General features: G+C 37.4%; 1 protein-coding gene across 5 annotated transcripts in view; it reads left to right on the plus strand.

Annotated features, from left to right (window-relative positions):
* ULK4 (unc-51 like kinase 4) overlaps positions 1–24,723 on the plus strand; it is a 517,204-nt gene that overhangs the window by 292,082 nt on the left and 200,399 nt on the right. The window contains exon 33 of one of the 5 annotated variants that reach the window (XM_060022291.1): positions 7,955–8,057. The exons of the other annotated variants lie outside the window; for them this stretch is intronic. Coding sequence (XP_059878274.1) covers positions 7,955–8,037 — 83 coding nt within the window. The 3' untranslated portion in view covers positions 8,038–8,057. Of the gene's footprint in view, positions 1–7,954; positions 8,058–24,723 lie in introns of those variants that run through there. 5 annotated transcript variants of the gene reach the window in all.

Below are 24,723 nucleotides of genomic sequence, written 5' to 3' on the forward strand. Positions count from 1 at the left end.
AATTTAAAATCTTGTCACCTGAGAAACTTCTGTATGTTTAAATAACAGTTATTTTCATCATGTACTTGAACTTTTCTGATTTCTCACTACCTTGGTATCACGAAAACTTTGCATTAACAAACTGCCCCTATTAGCTTCAAAGAGTATTTAAACATATCTACATGAAGTTTTGAATCTGAAGTAAATTCTTATGCGACGAGTAGGTATAATCCAGCTCTTAGTTTTAAAAATTGTTCTTATTTTAAGTGACTATAGGGGAAATGTATAAGATATGAATGCTCTCAAAAATATTGAACTTAGGCTGAACATAGAGTGGGCATTTCTTGAATTTGACATGACATTATTCAGTAAGATAATATTACCAGACTTCATTTAAGAATAGTATAAGGTGGATGTCAAGTTGGCTTTTCTTTTCTCTTAAAGATGCTTTGAGAACTCTTCTCTGTTAAGCTAATACTTGGATAAAGATAGGCTTGTGCTAAAACTTGAGGAAAACAAGGATCCCAACTTAAATCTCAGGTTATATCTTCCTTCTCGGACAAGAACACACTGCAGCATTAGTTTTCAGTGCTGCATGCGGGTACGACATAAAACTAGGTATCTGGAAAAGCCTTCATTGAACTAGATATATTTTCCTTTAATGGAATCGCGAGGTAAGATACAAGGTTCTCTTTCAGTTTCTATTGCTACGAAGTGTATCTTTTCATTTCTTGTCTTGCCACTCACATGAACCAACAGTTTACTGTACTGACTGAATCAAAGAAAAAGCAGATACTTTTCCCTTTTCCCCATTTACTTGGCTTCCTACTTGTAAAGTGGCTGTAGTATTACTTGACTCATTCAGGTACTATGCAGGTAAATGAAGTCTTAAAGACTTCTGAAACCTGTCAGGAAAGATGCTGTAGTTAACAAAACCCTCCCTAACAAGTGGGCTGTAAGATGAATTCTTTATACGTAAATGCCTGTGTCTATAAATTTCCATTGATAAATTCAAGTATACAGTTAGACCTAAGCTCTAACAGAAAATCATAAAAAAACATTGACCTGCGAAGGCAGTAATTTGAAGAGTGGTTTCAGGGTATAGTAGTATTAAGTGACCTCCAGCCTAGACTGTGCCAGTCTGTGCTTCTCAAGGGCATGTCTGTCTGTGGGCTGTGGTCAGTCTCCTGTCTGATCGTTATTTATACCTCCTGCTCTCTGAGGGAGTACATTATTTTAATTTTCCTTTCAGAAAGTGAAAATTTATGGAGATCTGAAATTCCATCATTCTATTCTGTCCTTACAGTAGCACCGTGAAGTTGGTTTCCTCATCAATAAAATAGAGCTTAAATCTTCTTTGCAGGGTTGGTAAGATTTAAATGAGATAATGTATCAATATGTAAAGTGCTTAATAAATAAAGGACTCCCAACAAATAGCTGTATTATTACCACTATTTGTTACCATCCTTGGGAAATAATAATGACTTGCTAGATGAATTAAAGATTTGATTTTTAGAGGCCCTTTTGAATGTTTCTGGTAATAGGAAAAAAGTGACTTTAATTTTACATCTACATTCCCAGACCCAAATGGAGCAAAAGTACAACTCCATTTTTAGTGAAGTTTTTAAAAATTGCAAAACCTTTGAAATATATCTGCCGAATATTGTGAATTTTATACAAAGGTAAGCAATATATACCTCATTAGGCTGAGCAAGGTATATATTTTCCCCACATAAGCGCCACAGTCCTGAAAGACAGCTTCCTGGGCCCTGCGTGGCACCCAGGGCTGGTTGGGGAAGGGTAGAGAGTGGATTGGGAAGGGAGGCAGGAGACATACAGCAGGGGAATCAAGATCATTTTTTCTTGTTAGTTAATCAAGAAGCTAAAATTAGTTTTGGATTCTGTTTTGTTTATAGGAATAGGCAATGCTGTCTTAATTCCCCTCCAGCCATGCTGTAGGACTTGGGTCTCAGTGAGGCCCTGTATGAGACCTACAAGAGATGGGGGGCAGAGGGGGCCTCTCAGGAATCTTTCACTTGCTCAGTGGGCGCAGATGCCCCAGTTGGACAGTTGTATGGAATAAATCACAGCAGAGAACAGAAGCAGTGTTGCAGAATCCTAAAATGTTTATTTGCACCCTGTTATATTTTCTGGTGATGTTCTCAGTCCCACCTTTCACCTGGGTTTGCCTTGCCTTCTTTATTTCAACCTTCGCTCTTCTTCCTCTCTCAGGTGAGTTCCTGTCTCTGGCCTACTTCAGGCCAGTGGACTCCGTACTTGGTCCCAGTTTTCTTTTCAGCTCTAATCCTGAGTATTTTGGAGATCAGGAAAGACTGGAGGAGAGCATTGAGGGCCAATTTTAGGACGGTGGTATTGATGGTTTTTCCCTGTACTTTCTCCTGGACTCCTGGTTGGCCATTGATTTGTTACCAGGGTCACTACTGGGCATCCCTTTGAAAGTCCATTCAAAGGATGCAGAGGTGAGAGAAGGAAGAATAAGAATGGGGAAGGGGAGGATGCATTTGGGTGAATGATAATCGCTTGTTCCTGGACTCCCTCTACTTTTTAGTCACTGTTTTAAAAACAGCTTTATTGAGATTTAATGGACATACCTTACAACTCAGCCATGTAAATGGTACAGTTCAGTGGGTTTTTTTTGTGTGTGTATTCACAGAGTTGTGCAATCAGTTTTAGAACATTTTTTCATCCTAGAAAGAAACCCCATGCTGGTCAGCAGTCATTCATCACATCCCCCCAATCCCCTCTGTCTAGGAAACCATTGATCTATTCTGTTTTTATTGATTTACCTGTTCTAGAAATTTCATATACATGGAATTATATAATATGTGGTCTTCTGTGGCTGGCTTCTTTCACTTAGCATCATGTTTTCAAGTTTTATCCATATTGTAGCATATCTCAGGACTTCATTCATTTCTTGCAGAATAATATTCCACTGTATAGATATACCACGTTTTGTTTATCCATTCGTCAGTTGATGGACATCTGGTTTTTCCATCATTCAGTTATTGTGAATGCTGTGAATATTCATGAACAAGTTTTTGTGGGGACATATGTTTTCATTTCTTTTGGCATATATCTAGGACTTGAATTTCAGGGTCATATAGTAACTTTATTATTAATCTTTTGAGGAATTGCCACACTGTTTTCCAAAGTGGCTACACCATTTAAAATTTCTACCAGCAGTGTTATGGGGGGTTCCAATTTCTCCACACCCTTTCCAACCCTTGTTATTATGTGTCCTTTTTTATTATGGCTATCCTAATGGTATGAAGTGGTATCGCACGTGGTTTTGATTTGCATTTCCCCAAAGGTTAAGGATGTTGACATTTTTTTCATGATTTGTGGAGGACTGATCTTGGAACAGAAGAATCTTGGAGAAGGAGATGAGAACTCTCTGATGTATTTTTCATGTAGCGACAGCCAGAATGATCATTTTAGGGGGCAAATTTTATCATATCACTCTGTCTGCTAGCTTTCTGCTGCTCTTAGGAGCAAGACTGGAATCATTAACATAACCAATAGCTCTTATTTCACCAACTTCATTTCAAGCCACTTTTCCCTCTTTTGTCTGTGCTGTAGCCACAGTCACCTTGTCTCTGGTTCTGTCAGGTACTGTGTTGCTTTCCACCGCATGCCATCCCACGTACCATTCCCCACCCTTCTTACCTTATTACTTCCTTCAGTGCTCAGTTCAAACACCATTTTCTCCAGGAAGCCTTCTTTGATATCCCATATTCTCCTTTGTTGCACATATTACAATTTTAATTAAAATATGAATTATGTAATTAATTGGTTAATGTCCATGCCATCTGCTAGAATGAAAGCCTCACGGAGACAGGAACCTGCCTGTCCCATTCACAGTTGCATCCCCTGCACAGTTCCTGGTGCGTGGTCATCGCTCAATATGCACTGAGCAAGTAGTGAGTGAGTGATAGTGGATAAGAGTAGGGCTCACGTTCCACAGTCTCAGCCGCAGTATGCCCTATGCCATATGTGTTGTCTGACTTCAGACCTCATCTGCAGTGATGTGTTTCATATATTTATTCCCTCGACGTATGTTTATTCAGAACCTGATATACATAAGACAGTAGAAGCTGAGTTCTTTTAAGGCCACCAAAATGGTTAAAATTGGGGCTGCTTACCCAGGTCTTATCCAGTTCCTCACTTTTGGAATCCAGCTGACTAATCTCCAAGGGGCAGATCCTGTTGCTTTGGAGCACAACGAAAACCACTGGTAGAAACTGAGGACATAATCTTGGATTTTGCAGAGCAATTTTTGGGAGCTACAAACTTACAAGCAGTGATTCTATTTTTGCTTCCTTCATTTTGTCTGACCTTAATCTTGAAATATGGAGAACTATGTGTTAAATAGATTGAACTGTCCACTTTTCCTTCTTTAATGTTTCATTGAGATGGAATGTCTTTATTCCCCTTCCCAAGAGTCTTGTCACCAGTGCTCACTTACGCTTCTTAATCTGAAATACTCTGAGATATCAAAGCCATATTATAACTTACCAAAAAAGTTTTTTAATAAAAGAAAAGACATTTAACAAGCTCTTTGGCTAGGTCAGATTAAAAGCATGTTAAAAATAGGAAGGAGGGACATATAATAGAAGGTGCAAATCTATAATAGTGTCGGGAAATAGCATACAATGAGTTGTACCTCTTATAAATATATCTCAAAGAGCTACTCAAGGAGGTTTGAAGTTATCTTCCCAGAAAAAGGAAATATGTAAGTCCATTATTTAGGGAAGAATTTGAGAAGTTAGCATGTGAGTGGAAGAAAGTAATATGGTATGGTCATTGAAATAGCTGGGTTTAAATCCTGAGTCTACAGTTTATTTGGTGAGATATTTTGGGTCTTAATTTCTTTAGGATAATGGTACCTATTTCATATGTGTGTTTGGAGGATTAAATGATCATATATGTAGATTTGTCATGTATAATTAATACACTTAGCATAAGTATTTAAAAATAAGTACTAAAAATAACTGAGTGGTCCTCGCATGGGACCATATAAGCAGATCATTAGAGTGAGAAAAGAGAAGCCCAAGATAAGATATTAGATTCTAAGACAGTATCAGGCATTTTAAATGAGTTAAACTTTACTGCTCCAAGTAGGTTATGATGCAGTGTATTGAAAAATTCACAAATATGATCTCAGAGCCCTTTTTAAAAAAAAAAAAATTGAAGTATAGTTAATTTAAAATGTTGTGTTAATTTCAGGTATACAGCAAAGTGATTGTTATACAGGTATATATATATATATATATATATATATATATATATATATATATATACATACACACACACACATATATATACTTTTTCATATTCTTTTCCATTATAGTTTTTTTCCACAAGATACTGAATATATTTCCCTGTGTTATACAGTAGGACGTTGTTGCTTATCTATTTTATACACAGTAGCTTGTTGCATCTTCCAATCCCAACTCCTAATTTATCCCCCCACCCCTTTCCCCATTGGTAACTATAAGTTTTCTTTATCTGTGAGTCTGTTTCTGTTTTGCACTTATTTAGTTCATATGTATCATATTTTAGATTCCACAGATAAGTGGTATTGTATATTTATCTTTTTTCGCCTGACTTACTTCACTTAGTATGATAATCTCTAGGTCTATCCATGTTGCTGCAAATGGCATTATTTCATTCTTTTTTATGGCTGAGTAGTATTCTATTTTGTGTGTGTGTGTGTGTGTGTGTGTGTGTGTGTGTGTGTGTTTGTTTATATATCTCACATCTTCTTTATCCATTTTATATGTGAATGGACATTTAGGTTGCTTCCGTGTCTTGGCTATTGTAAATAGTGCTGCTATGAACATTGGGGTGCATCTTTTAGAATTAGAGTTTTCTCTGGATATATGCCCAGGAGTGGGATTGTTGGATTATATGGTAACTCCATTTTTAGTTTTTTAAGGAATCTCCATATTGCTTTCCATAATGGCCGCACCAGTTTACATTCCCACCAACAGTGTAGGAGGGTTCCCTTTTCTCAACACACTCACTAGCGTTTATTATTTGTAGGCTTTTTAATGATGGCCATTCTGACTGGCTGTTGTTCTTTTTTTATAATTAATATTTATTTGTGGGATCCTTCCTTCCTTTCTTCCTTCCTTCCTTCCTTCCTTCCTTCCTTCCTCCCTTCCTCCCTTCCTCCCTTCCTCCCTTCCTCCCTTCCTTCCTTCCTCCTTTCCTCCCTTCCTTCCTCCTTCCTTCCTCCTTCCCTCCCTCCCTCCCTTTTCTATTGAGATATAATTTACATATAATGTTGTATATGTTTAAGGAATACACTGTTGATTTGATACACATATATTGCAAAATTATATTATGCCACATAATTACCATTTCTTTTTTGTGGCGAGAACATTTAAGTACTACTGTCTTAGCAGCTTTCAAGTATATAATACTGCATTATTAACTATAATTACCATGCTGTACACTAGATCCCTAGAACTTATTCATCTTATAACTGGAAGCTTATACTGAGTTATAGTTCTTAAGAAGTTACAAAGAAATAGGGGTGCCTAAAGAGCTTAGGATGTAAAATATCTCATTTACAGAAAGAAGAATGGAGGAATTTCAGAACTATAGATAAATCTGGCTACATAAAATGATGATGATGTTAGTCTGTGATAATTGAAAAACAGAGAGGCTAATCAGGGAAGGCCTGAGACCATAATTAAGAGGCACTAATAGAGAGGACATCTTGGAGATGGAGATAATTAACTCTTTGATGATATAAGTAGGCTGTGAACATTTGTACAGACAACTGTTAAGTTGGGTAATGCTAGCTTGTGGGAAAAAAAGAACCAAAATTTCAGTAGATTAACACAAAAGAAGTATATCAGTTGTATAATAGTAGAATTTGTGGCCTTCCTGGTCAGTGGGCTGCTTTCTTTCATCTCATTCCATTTCATGCATCTGTCATTCTCCTGGGTCTTTGAATCCTCTGCATCCAACAGGCAGAAGAGTAATATAGTGGAGAAGACAACCTGGTCCTCAAGAACCCCAGCTAGAGATGAAAATACTTGTAAATCATCTATCTGATAAGGAATTAATTTCCAGAATATATAAAGAACTCCTACAACTCAACAACAACAAAAATCAAACAACTAATTGAAAAAGGGGCAAAGAACTTGTATCGATATTTCTCAAAAAAAATACTAATAGCCAATAAGCACATGAAAAGATGCACAACATTATTTGTCATTATGGAAATGCAAATCAAAACTATAATGAGATATTTCTTTGAACTTACTAGAATCACAACTATTTATTTTTAAAAAGGAAAATAACAAGTGTTGTTGAGATACAGAGAAACTGGAACCCTCATGCATTTCTGGTGGCAATGTAAAATGGTACGACTGCTGTGGAAGACAGTATGGTGATTCCTCAAAAGTTAAACATAGAGTTACCATGTGATCTAGCAATTCCCCTCCTAGGTATATGCCTAAAAGAAGTGAAACAGGGCCTCAAACAAATACTTTCGTGTGAATGTTCATTGCAGCGTTATTCACAATAGCCAAAAGGTAGAAATAATCCACATGTCCATCAGCAGATGAATGGGTAACAAATGTAGTATTTATGTACAGTGGAATATTATTCAGCCATAAAAAGGAATAAAATTCTGATCCATGCTACAACATGGATGAACCTTGAACACATTATGCTAAATATTAGAAGCCAGACACAAAGGGACAAATAATGTATGATTTTACTTATATTTTACAGAAAGTAGAATAGTGGTTACCATGGGCTGGGAGAAGGGGGAAATGGGGAGTTTTATTTAATGGGTACAGAGATTCTGTTTGGGATGGTGAAAATGGTCTGGAAATAGTGGCAAAGGTTACACAGCATTATTAATGTATTAAATGTCACTGAATTGTATGGTTAAAGTGGCAGATTTTATGTTATATATGTATTTTTACCACAGTCAACAAAGAAACCCAGCTGGAAGTAACACATGTCCCTCTTGCTCACATCCCATGGGTGAGAACTGGTGTCTGGGCTATGTGAGGACGCAAGGAGTTTGGGGAATGGAGAGCCTGGCTGTGCAGCCACTTTCCAGCAAAGATTCCACAGTTTGGAAAGAAGAGCACAAATATTTTGCAGATAGCAACTATTGTGACATCAAAGACTAAATTAAAAAAAATTTTTTTTTAGTATGTATGTATTTTGCAAGATATTAAATCCACTTTGGAAGTAACTTCCTTGAAACTGTAGGATCAGAAGATCCTGAAAAATTCTTATCAAACATGAGCCACGTAAAAGAAATTAATATTAAAGTTCCCATTTTACTAATTATAGTGTATGAAATGTTTAAAATGAGTAAAGTGTTCCTTATATTGTTTGTGTTTGTTCCATGTCTTATTATTAAGGTTTCCATGAATGTACTTTGATTTTCCTGTCCCTGTTTTCCCCATATGTTCACACGTGCTTCAACTTCAAATTCTCGACCACATTGCTTTCAGCAGGTGGACTACTGTCTGATGGCCCAACTGTGGGGCATCAAATGACTCGTCTGTATAAGGAAGAATGTTGAGTTTACTTCTGGGTTAAACATTAAAGAAACGTTGCAGGTAAAACTAGAGGCTCCTTAGCTTTAGGCATCCATGGTGGAGAGGCTAATGGAAACCATTCCTTCTAAGGAGTGCAGAGGATGCTGGGATGTTTGGCTTGTAAGCCAGATGATTAATCAGAGCTTCCAGCACTGTCTGCAAATGTGTCTGCCTCTCCTGGGAAACGGGAGGAGGTTCATGTTGTGAGTTGCTCCAGTAGGCAGGACTTTGGGTCCTAGGGAAAGTTCCAGGGCAGCCACTTCCTGTTCAGCATAAGACAGTTCTTTCCAAGGGTCTGAAAACTTAAGTAGAAAGATGTCGGCTTCTGGACAAAGTGAGTGCCACAAGTCTTCAAGGGAGACCAAACAGATAAGCATTTCCAGTGTGGGTGGGAGGTTGGCTGAGGGCCTCTAGAGCCCCTTGACAGCTCTAGAGATTCTGTGATTCTTTCTTATACTTGCCAGTAGTTTGCAAATATTCCTACAACCTCTAAGATGAAAAGCAGAGGAGAAGTTAGCGTAATGAAAGAACACTATTAAGATGTAAATTGTTTTCTCTGTTAAGTGCTTTCCCAATGTGCTGAAACACACATTTACTTTTATTCCCTCCTGTCTAGGCTGCTGACACGCAGGAACTAAAGACGAAAATGTGGAGTCAAGCAGGTTATACCTGTACAAAGAGAGACAGCTAACATCTGGCTCTTTCTTTTTCCCTTTAAATGATATAATCAGTGTTGCACAGTGTGTCTAACGCCTTCTCTTTTATATCCTTAGTTTTAGAGAAAAAAAATCAAATGCCAGGTGACCATTATTGCAGCACATTGTTGACATATTCAGCAAACAGTAGGCCATTGAAAGTGATGACAGTTATTAATGGGATTAGAACAGTAATAAAACTTTATAGAGGAGTTTAATAACTCGTTTACAGACCATGAAACAAAGCTAATAGTCAACCTTCATGGGTGAAGTGTTCTATTTGTCCTGTGGTCCACTGCTTTGACTTTCAGTCCAATATCAAGAGATCACTTAGATTTCAAATGTCTTAATGTGCATCTTATTGTTAAAGCCTGTAGAATTTTGCACAATTAAAAAATGAGTCCCCAAAGAGCAATGATTTAGTGTTAACATTTTCAGTAAAATGTAAGCTATCAGCTCTTTCCATTTACAGATACATAAATGAGTGATTGGCAGACAGTATGATCTTCTGTCTATATAAGCACCAAATTTTGGATTTAATCCAGTTTTTTTCTTTAGGTATCTCTTGGATATTAGGTATAAATAACTGAATAAATCATAGGGCTTTTGTTTCTCATTCTGTTAACAATTTCTACCGTAACTGAGTCTGGGCATTATAGTTTGTCCCCCCCTCCCTCCTAAGAGCTCTTCCACTGCACCATGCCCAGAAGACTTCGTTCCTGTTGGAAACAATTCTTCTGATTTGGGTTTTGTTTCCTTCAATTTCATTCAGTAACCCTTTTTTGAATCACAGAGGGTTTAGAGATAGAGTATTCCTGAAAATCATTTATTCAAAAACCGCTCATTGTACGGATGATGAAAGCAAGGCCAACAAGGTGCAGAAACTTGCCCTGGGCTCCCCGAGCTGGAAAGCAGCTGGGATGACCCTGAGATGTAGAGATCGTAACTTGAGCCCCTTTGCTCCCTATGCCTTCTCCAAGGGCTGGCTTACCTCCATCTTCAGAACTGCAGGTGTTTGGTCAAAGCACCATTGGGTATTTTCTTCTGCCTCTCATTTGGAACCAAGCTTTTGCTTTAGTTTTGTTTGCTGTTGATGAAATTGACTGGAACACTGCCTTCTTTCTTTGAGGGTAATATTACTGATGACTCATGGTCCTCCTTTAAAGACATGGGTCAGTATCTTCTCCCTTGATGTCCTTGGTGACCAGTGGCATGCCATATCTATCTATCTATCTATTTATATATAGATAGATATATATATAGATATATCTATCTATATATATATAGATAGATAGATATCTGGCCAGTGTTAAGAAAAGACATCTCTGCCCAGAGAATAAAGCCATGCATTCTTTAATCCTGGGCTTCCACCAGCTGAGCTTTCTATCTGGGGATGGCATTCACCCTAGTTCTCTGATATGTAACTGGTATGGAAAGCTTGATACTTACTTTAAAGATAGGTTTCAAATAATCAAAAAAGTGGGAGTTGTTATATTTGAAATAAAGAAGAAAGAGTAATTGTTTGGGGACAGGTCCATTTTCTGAAATTGAAGTAGTAAGCAGGTTGGTGGAATTCTCAGTCCTCCTAATCATGTCTTGACAGGGTGGCCAATCCAAAGGGTTTTGACTCAGACAGCTTGATCAGGTATTTGTTATTGGGTAAAGGGATACTCATTCAGATTTTTCTAGCACAACACTGGGCATGTCATTGTTGCTCAAGAAATATTTATTAAATGAATCAGTAAAAGAATGAATGAGCAAATGCACTTGAAAATTAAAGATCATTGCATATGGTGTGTGCCTGTGAGAGGATCAGGTGATAGGAGAGAGAATAGGTCCAATAATAAAAATAATGACAGTAATTACAGTAATAAGATGTAGGACCCAAGATGGCATGTTTTCTAAAGACCAAGGTGTCTGTCCTTGAACAACTCTGAATCAGGGTCTCTACCTGGCAAAGTGAATGTCCCTTGAGGAAAACCAGTCATCCACATCCTGGGAGCCCATAGGGGGAGCTTTCAGAATGGCAACATGAAAGTGGAACCTGGTTTTGGCCTGAGGGGTTATTTTACTTTAAAGTTGAAGTGTCTTAAGGTAAAACGTATGTAGCCAATGATGCCGTAGACTCATATATTGTTGAAGGGGCAAAAATGTACAAATATATACCAATGTAAACATTTTCACAAGCCCCCATTACAACTGTGTAGGACTTTCCAATTAAATGTGCCTAATTCTTTTCTGGTTTAAAATGGCCCGATCGTAACTCACTCTGCCGTCTTTTCAAAATCCAGCTCCCTTTGAGAACAGTTTCTCCTCTCCCACTCCTCCCCAAGACAGTCTGGACCTACAGGGGTGCTTGTGTGTCCTAGTGGGCTGGGGGAAGAGAGAGGCTCTTTGGATCCCCTTACAATTAGATACAGATAAACATTATTTTAAGCTCATTTCCTTCATTTTAATGGTATGAAATGCCTTTTAGATTTTAATCAAATATGCTCCATTATTTTTGAAAATGTGATTTAGCATTTTATGATAGAGCAGTTGGTGATTTAGTTTATCTTTTTTCTTAATTAGTAGACTTTAGTTTTTAGAGCAGTTTGAAGTTTATAGAAAAGCTGAACAGAAAGGACAGAGGGGCCCCTGTATGTCGTCCTCCCCTATCTCCCCTGTAGGGGTTCCCTTCTTATTAACATCTTTCATTAGTGTGTTATATTTATTATAGTTGAATCAATTATTATAATTGAACCAATTGATACATTATTATTATATAAAATCCATAGTTTTCTTTAGGGTTCACTCTTTGCATTATACAGTTCTGTGGGGTTTGCCAGGTATATGATGTCATGTATCCACCATTACATTATCAAACAGAATAGTTTCACTGCCCTAAAAATCCTCTGCTCCACATGTCCATCTCTCCCTCCTTCCCACCCCAAGCCCCTGATCTTTGTAATATCTTTCTAGTTCTACCGTTTCCAGAATGTCATCTGTTTGGAAGCATCCAAATGCAGCCTTTTCATACTGGCTTCTTTTACCAAACAATATGCATTTTAAGGTTCCTCTGTGTCTTTTTTGTGGCTTGATAGCTCATTTCTTTTTATTGCTGAATAACATTCCATTGTATTTACCTTATTTATTTATTTAGGCTGCTCCGGGTCTTAATTGTGGCACGTGGGATCTTTGGTGTGGCATGCGGGCTCTTTAGTTGTGGCCTGAGGACTTCTCAGCTGCAGCATGCATGTGGGATCTAGTTCCCTGACCAGGGATCGAACCCGGGCCCCCTGCATTGGGAGTGCGGAGGCTCACCCACTGGACCACCAGGGAAGTCCCTACCATATATAGTCTATCAGTATTCCATTGGGTTACCACAATTTGTTTATCCAGTTACCTATTGAAAATACCTTCGTTGCGTCTAAGTTTTTGTAATTATGAATGAAGCTGCTATAAGTATCTGTGTGCAGGTTTTTGTGTGGACTTAAGTTTCCAGCTTGTTCTAGTAAACACTAAGGAGCAGAATTGGCTGGATTGTCTGGTAAACCTATGTATAATTTTGTAAGCAAGGCCCAGACTGTCTTCCACAGTGGCTGTACCGCTTTGCATTCCCACCAGCAATGAGTGAGAGTTATTTTTACTGTGTATCCTCACCAGCATTTGGTGTCAGTGTTTTGGATTTTCACTATTCTAATAAGTTTGTGGTGGTGTTTTGTTTTAATTTGCAATTCCCTAATGATGTACGATATGGAGCATCTTTTCATATGCTTATTTGGCATCTGTGTGTATTTTCTTTGATGAAGTATGTGTTCAGATCTTCTGCCTGTTTTTTAATTGGGTTGTTTGTTGTCTTATTGTTGAGCTCTAAGGAGTCTTCCCGTATTTTGGATACAAGTCCTTTCTCAGATATGTGTTTTGCAAATATTTTCTCCCAGTCTGTGGTTTATCTTTTTATTTTCTTCTGGTTTGATTAGTTTTGATACTTGGTTTTAATGGCTGTTACAGCTGAAAAGTAAACCTCATCACAGTGCATAGATCTTTGTGGAGAAAACGCACCATTGACTCTGCTTCCTAAATTATACTTATTTTCAAAACCGTATGCCAGTTATGCAAATATTTTAAAAAATAATTCGTCTAGTAAAATTTCATTTTCCCAGAACATTGCCTATTCTTACAAACTAATTGGAACACATCACATTCTTCTATAAGAATTGCTTGGAAAACATTTAAGTGGGTGTGAAAATAGCCTCCATTTTTTGGTCCTATCTCATTTGCTTTTTACTGAGTTTTAACATGTAGTAATAAACTACATAATTTTTAAGCATACAGCTTAATGAATTTTTACATATGTATAAACTTATAAAACCAACACATAGATCCAGATAAAGAACATTTTTACTACACCAGAAAGTTCCTTCTTATCTCTTCCCAGCCCATGCTCATATCCAGGGCCAATCAGTATTCTTATTTCTATCACCATTGATTACTTTAGTCTGTTCATGAACTTCATATAAAAGAAATATAAATATATCCACTTTTGTGTCTGGCTACTTTCATGGCATAATTTCTGTGAGACTCATCCACCTTGGTTCTTTTATAAGTTTTTTTTTTAACTTAAAAAATTTCTGTTTAGTATCCCATTGTACTAATGCATTACAGATTCTTTCTTTTCCTACTGCTATACATTTGGCTTGCTTTCAGTTTATGTCTGTTATGAATAAAGCCACTGTGAACATTCTTTTTTTATATATAAATTTATTTTATTTTTGACTGTGTTGGGTCTTCGTTGCTGCGCACAGGCTTTCTCTAGTTGTGGCAAGTGGGGGCTACTCTTTGTTGCCCTGCATGGGCTTCTCATTGCAGTGGCTTCTCTTGTTGCAGAGCACGGGCTCTAGGCACGTGGGCTCAGTAGTTGCGTCTCGTGGGCTGTAGAGTGCAGGCTCAGTAGTTGTGGCTCATGGGCTTAGTTGCTCCGCGGCATGTGGGATCTTCCCGGACCAGGGCTCAAACCCGTGTCCCCTGCGTTGGCAGGCGGATTCTTAACCACTGTGCCACCAGAGAAGTCCCTGAACATTCTTGTACATATCTTATTGTGCACATATCCCCTCATTTGTTTCAGAAACATACAGAACCACGCATGCACACCCACACAGACACACATACCTACATACATACATCTACTAGTGGAATTGCTGAGTCATAGGGAAGCCATGTTAGTCTTGAATAGATTTTGCCAAACCGTTTTCTCAAGCGTTATGCTACCTTGTACGTAAGCTGGCAATGTAAGAGAATTCCAGTTGCTCTACGTGTTTGGTCTTTGTCTTTTTAATTTTAGTCTTTCTGTTGGTGTGTAGTAATATCTCGTGTTTTAAATTTGTAACATTTTTATATATTGATTGGCCATTTGGATATCCTCTTTTGTGCCTCGCATGTCTCTCACTCATTTCTAATGTTGACTCGTGTTTTTCTTACTGAGTTATAGGTTTCTTTATATATTGTAAGCAGGAGTCCTTGGTTGGATATGTGTATTGCAAATAATTTCTTCAATTCTCTAGTGTGCCTTTATACCCCTCAGTGATAAACTTAAGGAACAAATGTTCTTAATTTAATGAATTATACAGTAAGTCCCCTACATATGAACGAATTCCATTCCGAGAGTGCGTTCGTAAGTCTAATTTGTTCGTAAGTCCAACAGAATTAGCGTAGGTACCCAACTAACACAATCGTCTATATAGTACTGTACTGTTATAGATTTATAATACTTTTCACACAAATAGTACATAAAAAACAAACAAAAAATAAAGAAAACATTCTTAATCTTACAGTACAGTACAACAGGGGCTGGCAACGAGTAAACAGGCAAGAAGAGTTGCTGACTGGAGGAGGGAGAGGAGGTGGGAGATGGTAGAGCTGAAGGGCCATAGCAATAGGAGACAGAGGGCAAGCTGCAATTTCACTCATGCCTGACGTTGATGGTTCTGCTTCCTTGCTGGAACCAGATGCACGTTTGCATCTTTGAAAGTTCTCAACTTGAAGGTCCATTTGTAGGGGACTTACTGTAATTTATATTTTTATGGTTCATGCTTTTTGTGCCTTGTTGAAATATTTTTGCCTGTGCCATAGTCATGAAGATGTTTTCCTATGCTTTCTTCTAAGCTTTATTATTTTCCTTTTATATGTAGGCCTATGAAACATCTCCAATTACTATTTGTGTATGGTGTGATAAAATGGTCATGGTTCATTTTTTATCTTCTGCATTATTCATTTAAAGACATTTTCTCTTTGTCTAATTTTTCTTATGGTATATATCTGAGGATTTTCAGCAGATATTAGAACAAATTATGCTATAGAAAAACTCCATCAGATGATGCTGTATACTTTTTCAAACATCCTTTTTCAAAATGCTCTCTTTATAGTAGTTAACTTTTTCACTCAATGTTAAAACTTCTCTTTCACCTTGAAGGGACAGGTGAAGAGTGTGTTAAGAAGGGATGTGTGTGTGTGTGTGTGTGTGTGTGTGTGTGTAATCATCTGCTAGATAGCATACTGACAACTTATTTGTTACCACACAAAATCTTAGCAAGTTTCTTTTTACAAAGAAAAAACTGCGTAAGTCATTTTCAGGTTTAGCAGCTCTTTTAAGATCTTGGTCATGACATTAACAATGATCACTCTATACATCTCATTACAAAATATTATAAAGACATTCCTATTTTAAAGATCTTGCTTTTTTTTTTTTTTTATTGTTTTTAAAAAACTAACCCCATCACTGGCTTAGTGTTTGAGAGTGGGCTCTCTTGATCCAGGTTGCCTGGGTTTAAGTCCTGGTTCTGAAACTTATATCCACAATGACCTTGGGCAAGTCTTAACTTCTCTGTGCCTCAGTGGCCTCACCCGTAACAATAGGTTTAATTACAGTGTCCAGTATAGGGGTTGTTGCAAATAGTACATGAATGAGTGTAAAGAGGTCAGGATGTTGTCTTGTACAAAGTTCATGCTCCATAAATAGTATACATTCAAATACTGTCAAGTATGAAACCTCAAAGAGGCTTCTGTATATCTTTCATTGTTTCCTAAAATGTTGAGAAATACTAGACTGAAAATCACATGAAACAGTTTTATTTTTCTATTGTAGGTGCTTAGTATAAAATTCTTTCCAATGATGGTGGGAGTTAATATAACTAACATAATCATATAATTTCTAGCGAAAATATCAGGATAAAATACATTGCAGGATTTGTTGCTATAGTAGTAGCTTTCAGAATTTTAGTTTTTTAAACTGACTTCTTTTCAGGACTGATTAGGTTGTCATTGCTTTTAGCATCATACTGTAGCTGAGGAAAAGTGTAGGAAGCAGAATTGTTCTGAATTTTTGTTTGTTTGTATTATTAGTATTAACTTCAAGTTCACTTTTTTTCAGGAGTGAGATACTTTACCTTTTTTAAAAAAAATTTTTGGCTGCTTTGGGTCTTCATTGCGGTGCGCGGGTTTCTCATTAACATGGCTTCTCTTGTTGCGGAACACAGGCTCTAGGCACGCGGGCTTCAGTAGTTGTGGCACGCAGGCCCAGTAGTTGTGGCTCGCGGGCTCTAGAGCGCAGGCTCAGTAGTTGTGGTGCATGGGCTTAGTTGCTCCGCGGCATGTGGGATCTTCCCAGACCAGGGCTCAAACCCGTGTCCCCTGCATTGGCAGGAGGATTCTTAACCACTGTGCCACCAGGGAAGTCCAGTACTTTACCTTTTGATTATAATTTAGTTAATACTAAATAATATAGTTGGTGGCATCCATTGAACCAGATGCACATGAACTGCTGTTATGTCCCAGTCCCTGGAATTTTACAAAACCCATGGGATTGCCCACTCTCCCCAAGTCCTGCAGCTCACTCTTTTCCCTCTGGATAACCAAGCGCCACTCTCTTTGTGCAGCAAAGTGATGCATAGATCCAGTGGAAATACCAGTTTTGTTATTTTTTTTGGTAAAAATAATTATAAGTTAAGTTCTTATATTTTCTTATCACACTCCAGTTGATCACTTTGGCCTGTGGTCTAAAATAGCAAAAACACTAGCTTAAGTAACAGAGGACACGGAAATGATTCAATAATGAAGGACTCAGTGTTGGAAGGCAAGAAAATTAATCTGAGAGGAAAAATAAACTATTTATGGGAGACAGGCATTTCTAGTTTAGTTTTTCTTACTATGTGGACAGTTAAAAGAATAACACTACAGAAATGCATTTGACAAAATATAACACCTATTTGTAATTTAAAAACCATTAGCTTACTAAGATTAGAAGGGAATTACCTTAGTTTGATAAAGAATATCTGAAAAAAAAACCCCCAAAACTAAAGCAAAATGTCATATTCAATGTTAGAACATTGAGAATTTCACCCTGGGATTCAAATAAATCAAAGATATTCATCATCATCACTTTATCAGTAAACATTGTATTGGATGTCCTAGCCAGTGCAAGAAGGTAAGAAAAAGAAATAGATGTGTAAGAATTGGAAAGAAATAAATAAAAGTACTATTATTTTCAGATGACATGAATGTGAACCTAGAAAATTCAAAAGAATCTCTGAGCTATTGACGTTAATAAGAAAATTTATCAAGGTTACCAGTGACAAGGTCAATATAAAAATCAATTGATATAAATATTAAAAAATCAATCATGTTTCCACCAAGTTTAAACCAAAAATTTAAGACTTGCTGTGTATAAGTAGCATCCAAAATTCAAGTAACTAGGAGTAAATCTAATGGGCAAAATGTCTACACTGAAAACTATAAGATGTTATTGAGAGGCATGTACAAGGATGTTCATAGTACAATATTTATAATTACAGAAAAGTGGAAACTACTCAAATACTCATCAACTTTAGAATGTTTAAATATACTTTGGCATATTCACACATTGTAATGCTACACAGCAACGAGAATAATGAACTACAACTACTCTTAGTACAGTGTGAATGGATCTCATGAGCATAACTTGTGATTCTAGTTCTGCCGACTACAAAACCAGGCAGTTAATCCTTGAAATTGGAAGTCAGTGCAGTAATGACTTTTGAGGAGGAGAATAATGTCTGGCGGAAGAATAAGAGGATTCTGGGTAATGGTGATTTTCTCTCTCAAGCTGCAGGCTCTTTACATGGGTGTTTTCAGTTGGGGAAATTTCATCTAGCTGTGCACTTATGATATTTACACACTTTTTTTGTTTATATCAATAAAAAGTTTTTCTAAAAAAATCTATTACTGTTTGTATCCACAGATGGTAGGTTAACACTGAGTATATGCCTACCTTAGATTCAGTAAGTCAGATTGGTTTGTCATTTGATAGTACCACATAATAGCTGTGTGACCTTGTGCACTCAGCTAGGGCACATGTGTGAATTGCTTCCTCATCTGTAATATGGGGATAATATCATCATTGTTTAGTTATATTGAGAATTAATATGGCACATAAATGTCACTGAGAAAATGATCATTTCCCTTTAAGGGACTGTGTGTGTGTGAATGTGTGTAAAAAAATATATGTATATGTGTGTGTATATAAAAGTATGTGTGTATGTACACATACACACATATCTATGATAGAAAGCAACAACTCAGTGGAATTTTATATTACAACTCACGAATAGATGATCTTTCTACGAATGAAACCGGGTGTCCAAATGTACGTTTATAATTTACATTTTGAAACGAAAGTATAGCCATATATTTAGCTATGTTCAAATATAGAGCAGAGTTCATTCAAAAATTCTTTACAGTGAGATTGTGGCCGTATTTTTTTTTCCTCTAAAAGCTATTATGTATGATAAAATGTATCATTAGTTACATTTAGGTTGTTATAGATGATAGGTTGGGATCTAATAATGATTTGTCTCCCTTTGCAGCTTGTCAGATTTAATCAGTAGGTAATGAGACATTGATGGAAAATGAAATTCAGAGTTATGCTCTACACTTCCATATTTGCATACATCACTCGGAAGACCTGAGCCATTTTATAGTCCAAAATAACAGAAATAGCTTTTATTTCCGTTCATGTACTCATTCAAACGTTTATTTATTTGAATATTTGTTGAGAATGACTAATTCCAACTACTTTTTTAGGCACCAGTCATAGCAATGGATAAAACAAGGGCCCCTGTCTTACCGGTGATTATATTCTAAAGGAGAGAGGCAGTAATAATTTGTGTGTCAAATATATGTCAGATCATGACATGAATAAAGGGGTAGGACGTGCGAGATGGGAGTGTGTACAGGAAGATTGGGGAAAGCTTCTCTTTTAAGATGACATTTGAGCAGAGACGTGAGGGAAGGAAGAGAAAATCATATCATTGTGAAGGGGATGAGCATTCTCTAGCTGACCAACTGAATACCTCGGTCTTAATTCAAAATCAAATGACCCAAAATAAGAATTTAAAAAACATATCTACTTCAATGGGGTGTTTTTCTTCTGTTTGTTTTTGTCTATTTCGACTCAACCAAAATGGCCTTTCCTATTGCTGAAATCAAAGCAGTGATTCAAATGACTAGTTCTGAGTGGTGAGGCTCTGTAATTCAGTATTTCTAGCTCTAGCTCCCCTTTTCAGAATCCTTGCTTTCAAAATGTATTTATATCATGAGGGACTTCCCTGGTGGCGCAGTGGTTGAGAATCCGCCTGCCAATGCGGGGGACGTGGGTTCGATCCCTGGTCCAGGAGGGTCCGACATGTCACAGAGCAAGTAAGCCTGTGTGCCACATCTAGTGAGCCTGTGCTGTGGAGCCCACGAGCCGCAACTACTGAAGCCCACGCGCCTAGAGCCCGTGCTCCGCAACAAGAGAAAGCCTGCACACAGCAACAAAGACCCAATGCAGCCAAAAATATAAGTACGTAAATAAATAAATATATTTATGTCATGAGTAAAATTCAGATTTTTTTTCAGAAGAACACGGTATTGTTTTATGTCATTTTAGAACATTCAGATGTCAACTATTAATCATCAGGTTTCTTCTTAACAAACCAGAAAAGAAAAAGAAAACCAAATGATTCATAAAGCATGTGTACTAATTACATATATGTTATATTTTTAAGTTAAATATAATGTGAAAAAGGGACTTCCCTGGTGGTCCAGTGGCTAAGGCTCTGCGCTCGCAATGCAGGGGGTCCGGGTTTGATCCCTGGTCAGTGAACTAGATCCCGCATGCTGCAACTAAGACCCGGCGCAGCCATATAGATAGATAGATAAAATGTGAAAAACTCATTATTTAGGTTAATTTTTTAGCCAGTTCAGAACTCAGTGTCTTTAATCTTTTTCAACATTCTAACCTAAATAAATGATTTCTAAACAAACAAATAAAAATTAGTTATCCTGTGACATTAGCAGGAATTTTTCTGAGATTTTTAGGGCAGACAGGACCTTTGGAGCTCTTCTAGTCTGATTCCTTAGTGTCGGTGAGGAGGTCCTGAGGAAGGTAGGGTGCCTACAAAACTAGATGAGACAGCTGTGATCTGCAGGCTCTAAAACCAATGCCTCTTCCTCTTCCCCAGACCAGTTATAGTTTTGTCTTTTAAAAAATGTGCTGGGGGCTTTCCTGGTGGCTCAGTGGTTGAAAGTCCGCCTGCTGATGCAGGGGACACGGGTTCGTGCTCCGGTCCAGGAAGATCCCACATGCCGCGGAGCGGCTGGGCCCGTGAGCCATGGTCGCTGGGCCTGCACATCCGAAGCCTGTGCTCCGCAATGGGAGAGGCCACGGCAGTGAGAGGCCCGCGTACCACAAAAAAAAAAAAAAAAAAAAAAAAAGTGCTGGACTGAGAGTTCTGGGACATCACCAGCACTTCTGGTGTCCCCCACAGTGTAAAGAAGAGCTGATGTCATGATTATTTGTGTAAATAATCTCTGAAACGTTTTACATATATTTAGTTTGTTAACAACTAAAGTTTGATCTCTGTTGGCTTTGTTATTTGCCTTTGTGCTCCCTGTGGCAGAGCCACTGATGGTCCTTCGGGTCGTCAATTACATCTTAAGCGATGTCCAGCTCCCTGAGATTTTGTTGCATAACCCGGTTTCTTGTGAGAGTTACAAAATTAAATGGTGACTTGTTGAGAAAAGGCTTCCTTGCTTCTAGAAGACTGAGCCTCTGGGCACCTGACATTCATAATTCTAACTTAGTCTTCGGTATGTAGGATTCCTTTTCACAGTCATATGGGGCTAAGTGTTTTCTGTTCTCTTCGTTAATTAGCTGATTAGTTACCATGCCCATACCTTCTCTGAACTTCCGCAACTATTGAAAAGTCCATTAAAAATGCAGGTATTTTCTTCTTAGGCTAGTTTATCAGTCTGGTGTATTTCTGTGTCAAAAGGCATTGCTTTTTTTTTTTTTTAATAATTGGAGTATAGTTGCTTTACACTGCTGTGTCAGTTTCTGCTGTACAGCAAAGTAAGCATTGCATTTTTAAGGCAGTCGATGCGTAGATTTGGTGTGTGTGTTTAACCAGATTTATTAAGATATAATTTACATGTAATAAAATACACTAATTAGGTATGCAATGTGATGAGTGTACAGTTGTGAAACCACCACCATAATCAAGATATGGAACATATTCCCCAGTTTCCCTGTGCCCCTTTGCAGTGAATTTTCTCACCCACTCTCAGGCCCATGCAGCTGCTAATTTTTTGTGTGTCTATAGTTTCGTCTTTTAAAAAATGTGCTGGACTGAGAGTTCAGGGACATCACCAGCACTTCTGGGAATTTCTGAGTTGACCTGATCCTAGAGATTGGCTACAGGGAACATGAGGGCCCTCACTCCATCTCCCTGATTCCTGAAGAAACGTTTCCTACCTTTGCTCAGCTTGGCTTCTCCTTGCCCTTTACACCATCTCTCCTGCCTCCCACCACCAGAGATAAAAAGACTAAAATAAGGAAGCTGATACCCTGGCCCCACCTTAGACCAATGAAATTAGGGTTATTGTACATTGGGACCCTGGCATTGCTATTTTCTAAATATCAGGGTGTCAGCCAGGATTGAGAACCACTGCCTTAAATGGTTTCAGTAGAAAAAAAAAGATAAGATGAAAACTAATGAACTAGGATTCAACTTAAGAAGTTAGAAAAAGAAAAGAAAGGGGAAAAACCCAAAGGAAGGTGATAATAAAGACGAGAGCAGCAATTAATGAAGCAGAAAAGTTCGTTAATACAGTAGAGAAGATCAGCAAAGGCAACACATAGGTCTTTGAAATGATTGATAAAATTGATCAAACTCAAGAAAGCCTCAACAGAAAAAGGACAGAGGGTACAAATAAATAGTGATAAGAATAAAAAAGAGCAGTGACTGAAGAAATAATAAAAGAATATTATGGAAATATTATGGCAATAAATTTGGAAACATAGAAAAACTCTTAGAAAAAGATAACTTACCAAACTTGATTCAAGATGTAGAAAGTCTGAATTGTATTATAACTAGACTGAGTATATAATTTATCATCCAAATCTAGTACTTTCAAAATATTTGTTTAATATGTGTAAATCAGTAGTGTTCCAGACCAAGTAGAATATGTAGTCACCTTCCCAGAAAGAATAAATCAGGCCCAGATGGTTTTACATGGGAGTTCTACCGAAAGTTCAAAGGCCAGATAATTTCAACTTTACACTCTTCCATTATCCCCTACTCATTCTGTGAGGTCAGTCTAATCTCATACTGAAACTAGCCTAGGACAATACATTAACAAAAAATTACAAATCAGTCTCATGTATGAACATAAATGGCAAACAGAATTCAGTGAAATATGAAAGAGAAAATACAGTGTAAACATAGGTTTTAATCCAGTAATCTAAGAATGAGAGCATTAGAAAAATCTATAAAATGTCACTAACCACGTTTACAGACTAAAGAGGAAAAAAATACAATTGATACAGAAAGCCATTTGATAAAATTCAACACCCCTTTAAGATTAAAAGGAACCCCCCCAAAAAAAACTCTTAGCCAAATAAAAACAGAAGGAGACTTCCTTAACTTGCTATAGAGCATTTACCAAAAATATCCAGCAAACCTAAATTGTAAGACAATGCCTAAGAGGCGTTACTTCTGAAAATTAGGAACAAGGTTATTGCCCATAGACACAGTAAGCCCCTATCCAGCACAGAATGATGTTTAAAGAATATAAAAAGTATAACAATTTTAAAGAAACAAATTGTTGCTATTTATAGATATAATTTTCTACATGGAAAGCCACTACAAGAAAATTATTAGAAATAAAGGGAATTAGCAAGTTGGCTCAATTTAAGATTAATATATAAAAATTATTTCTATATATAAAAATATAATATTTAGCAGTAAAAAGTGAAGTCCCAGTACATTAATCTAAAAATCTATGTGCAAGGCCTTTATGTGGAAAATTGTAAAACTTTATTGAATGACGTTAGTGAAGACAATTGGAGAGATCTGTCTTATTCATGGACTAGAAGACCTGACTATAGCAGAGGTACTAATAGTCTCCCAAATTGGTTAATGAACTCAGTACAGTTAAAATAAGTGTACTATCAGTGTTTTGATTTTGATTTTTGGAAGTTGGTTATCTGATTCCAAGCTTTATATCAAAGAAGAAAGGCCATGTATAGTCAAATTCTACTAATTAAGACAGCAGAGTTTTGGTTCAGATATGGTCAAATAAACCCATGGAACAGAAAAATTGCTTAGAATTAGAGCCCTACTTGTTCTGTGGCAGAAGTAGCATTCCAGATCTCTGGAGAAATGATGTAATATTCAATAAATGGTCCTATGATAATAGTTTCTTAGGATAAAGAAATAAATGGGGCCTCTGCTTCATACCATTCACAAGAATCAAGTCCAGATGTTTTATATATTTAAAATACAAAAGAGTGAACTCTAGGGCTTCCCTGGTGGTGCAGTGGTTGGGAGTCCGCCTGCCGATGCAGGGGACACGGGTTCATGCCCCGGTCCGGGAAGATCCCACATGCCGCGGAGCGGCTGGGCCCATGAGCCATGGCCGCTGAGCCTGCGCGTCTGGAGCCTGTGCTCCGCGACAGGAGAGGCCACAACGGTGAGAGGCCTGCGTACCGAAAAAAACAAACAAACAAACAAAACCGAGTAAACTGTAAAACTTTTAGAAGAAATGTTGAGTGCCTTAAGGTTTTAAAAATTTGTTCATCGTAAGGCACCATATTCAAAGTGAAAAGACAAAGCATAAACAGAGAGAAGCTGTTTCTGACGTACATAATTGGCATAGGATTAGTTTCCCATGTATATGAAGAACTCCCACAATTCAGTGAGAATTGAAAAAGACAAACAGCCCACTAGAAAATTAAGCAAAAGAAATGAATAGGTGCTTACTGAACAGATATATGGCTAATAAATATGAAATTGCAAATAAATATGAAAATAACAGTCTTTTTAATAATCAGGAAATACAAATTAAATTCTCAACGAGTTATTTTTATACTATTAGATTGGCTCTAGATTACT

The sequence above is a fragment of the Delphinus delphis genome, chromosome 10, assembly GCF_949987515.2.
Source record: "Delphinus delphis chromosome 10, mDelDel1.2, whole genome shotgun sequence".
Classification (NCBI taxonomy): domain Eukaryota; kingdom Metazoa; phylum Chordata; class Mammalia; order Artiodactyla; family Delphinidae; genus Delphinus; species Delphinus delphis.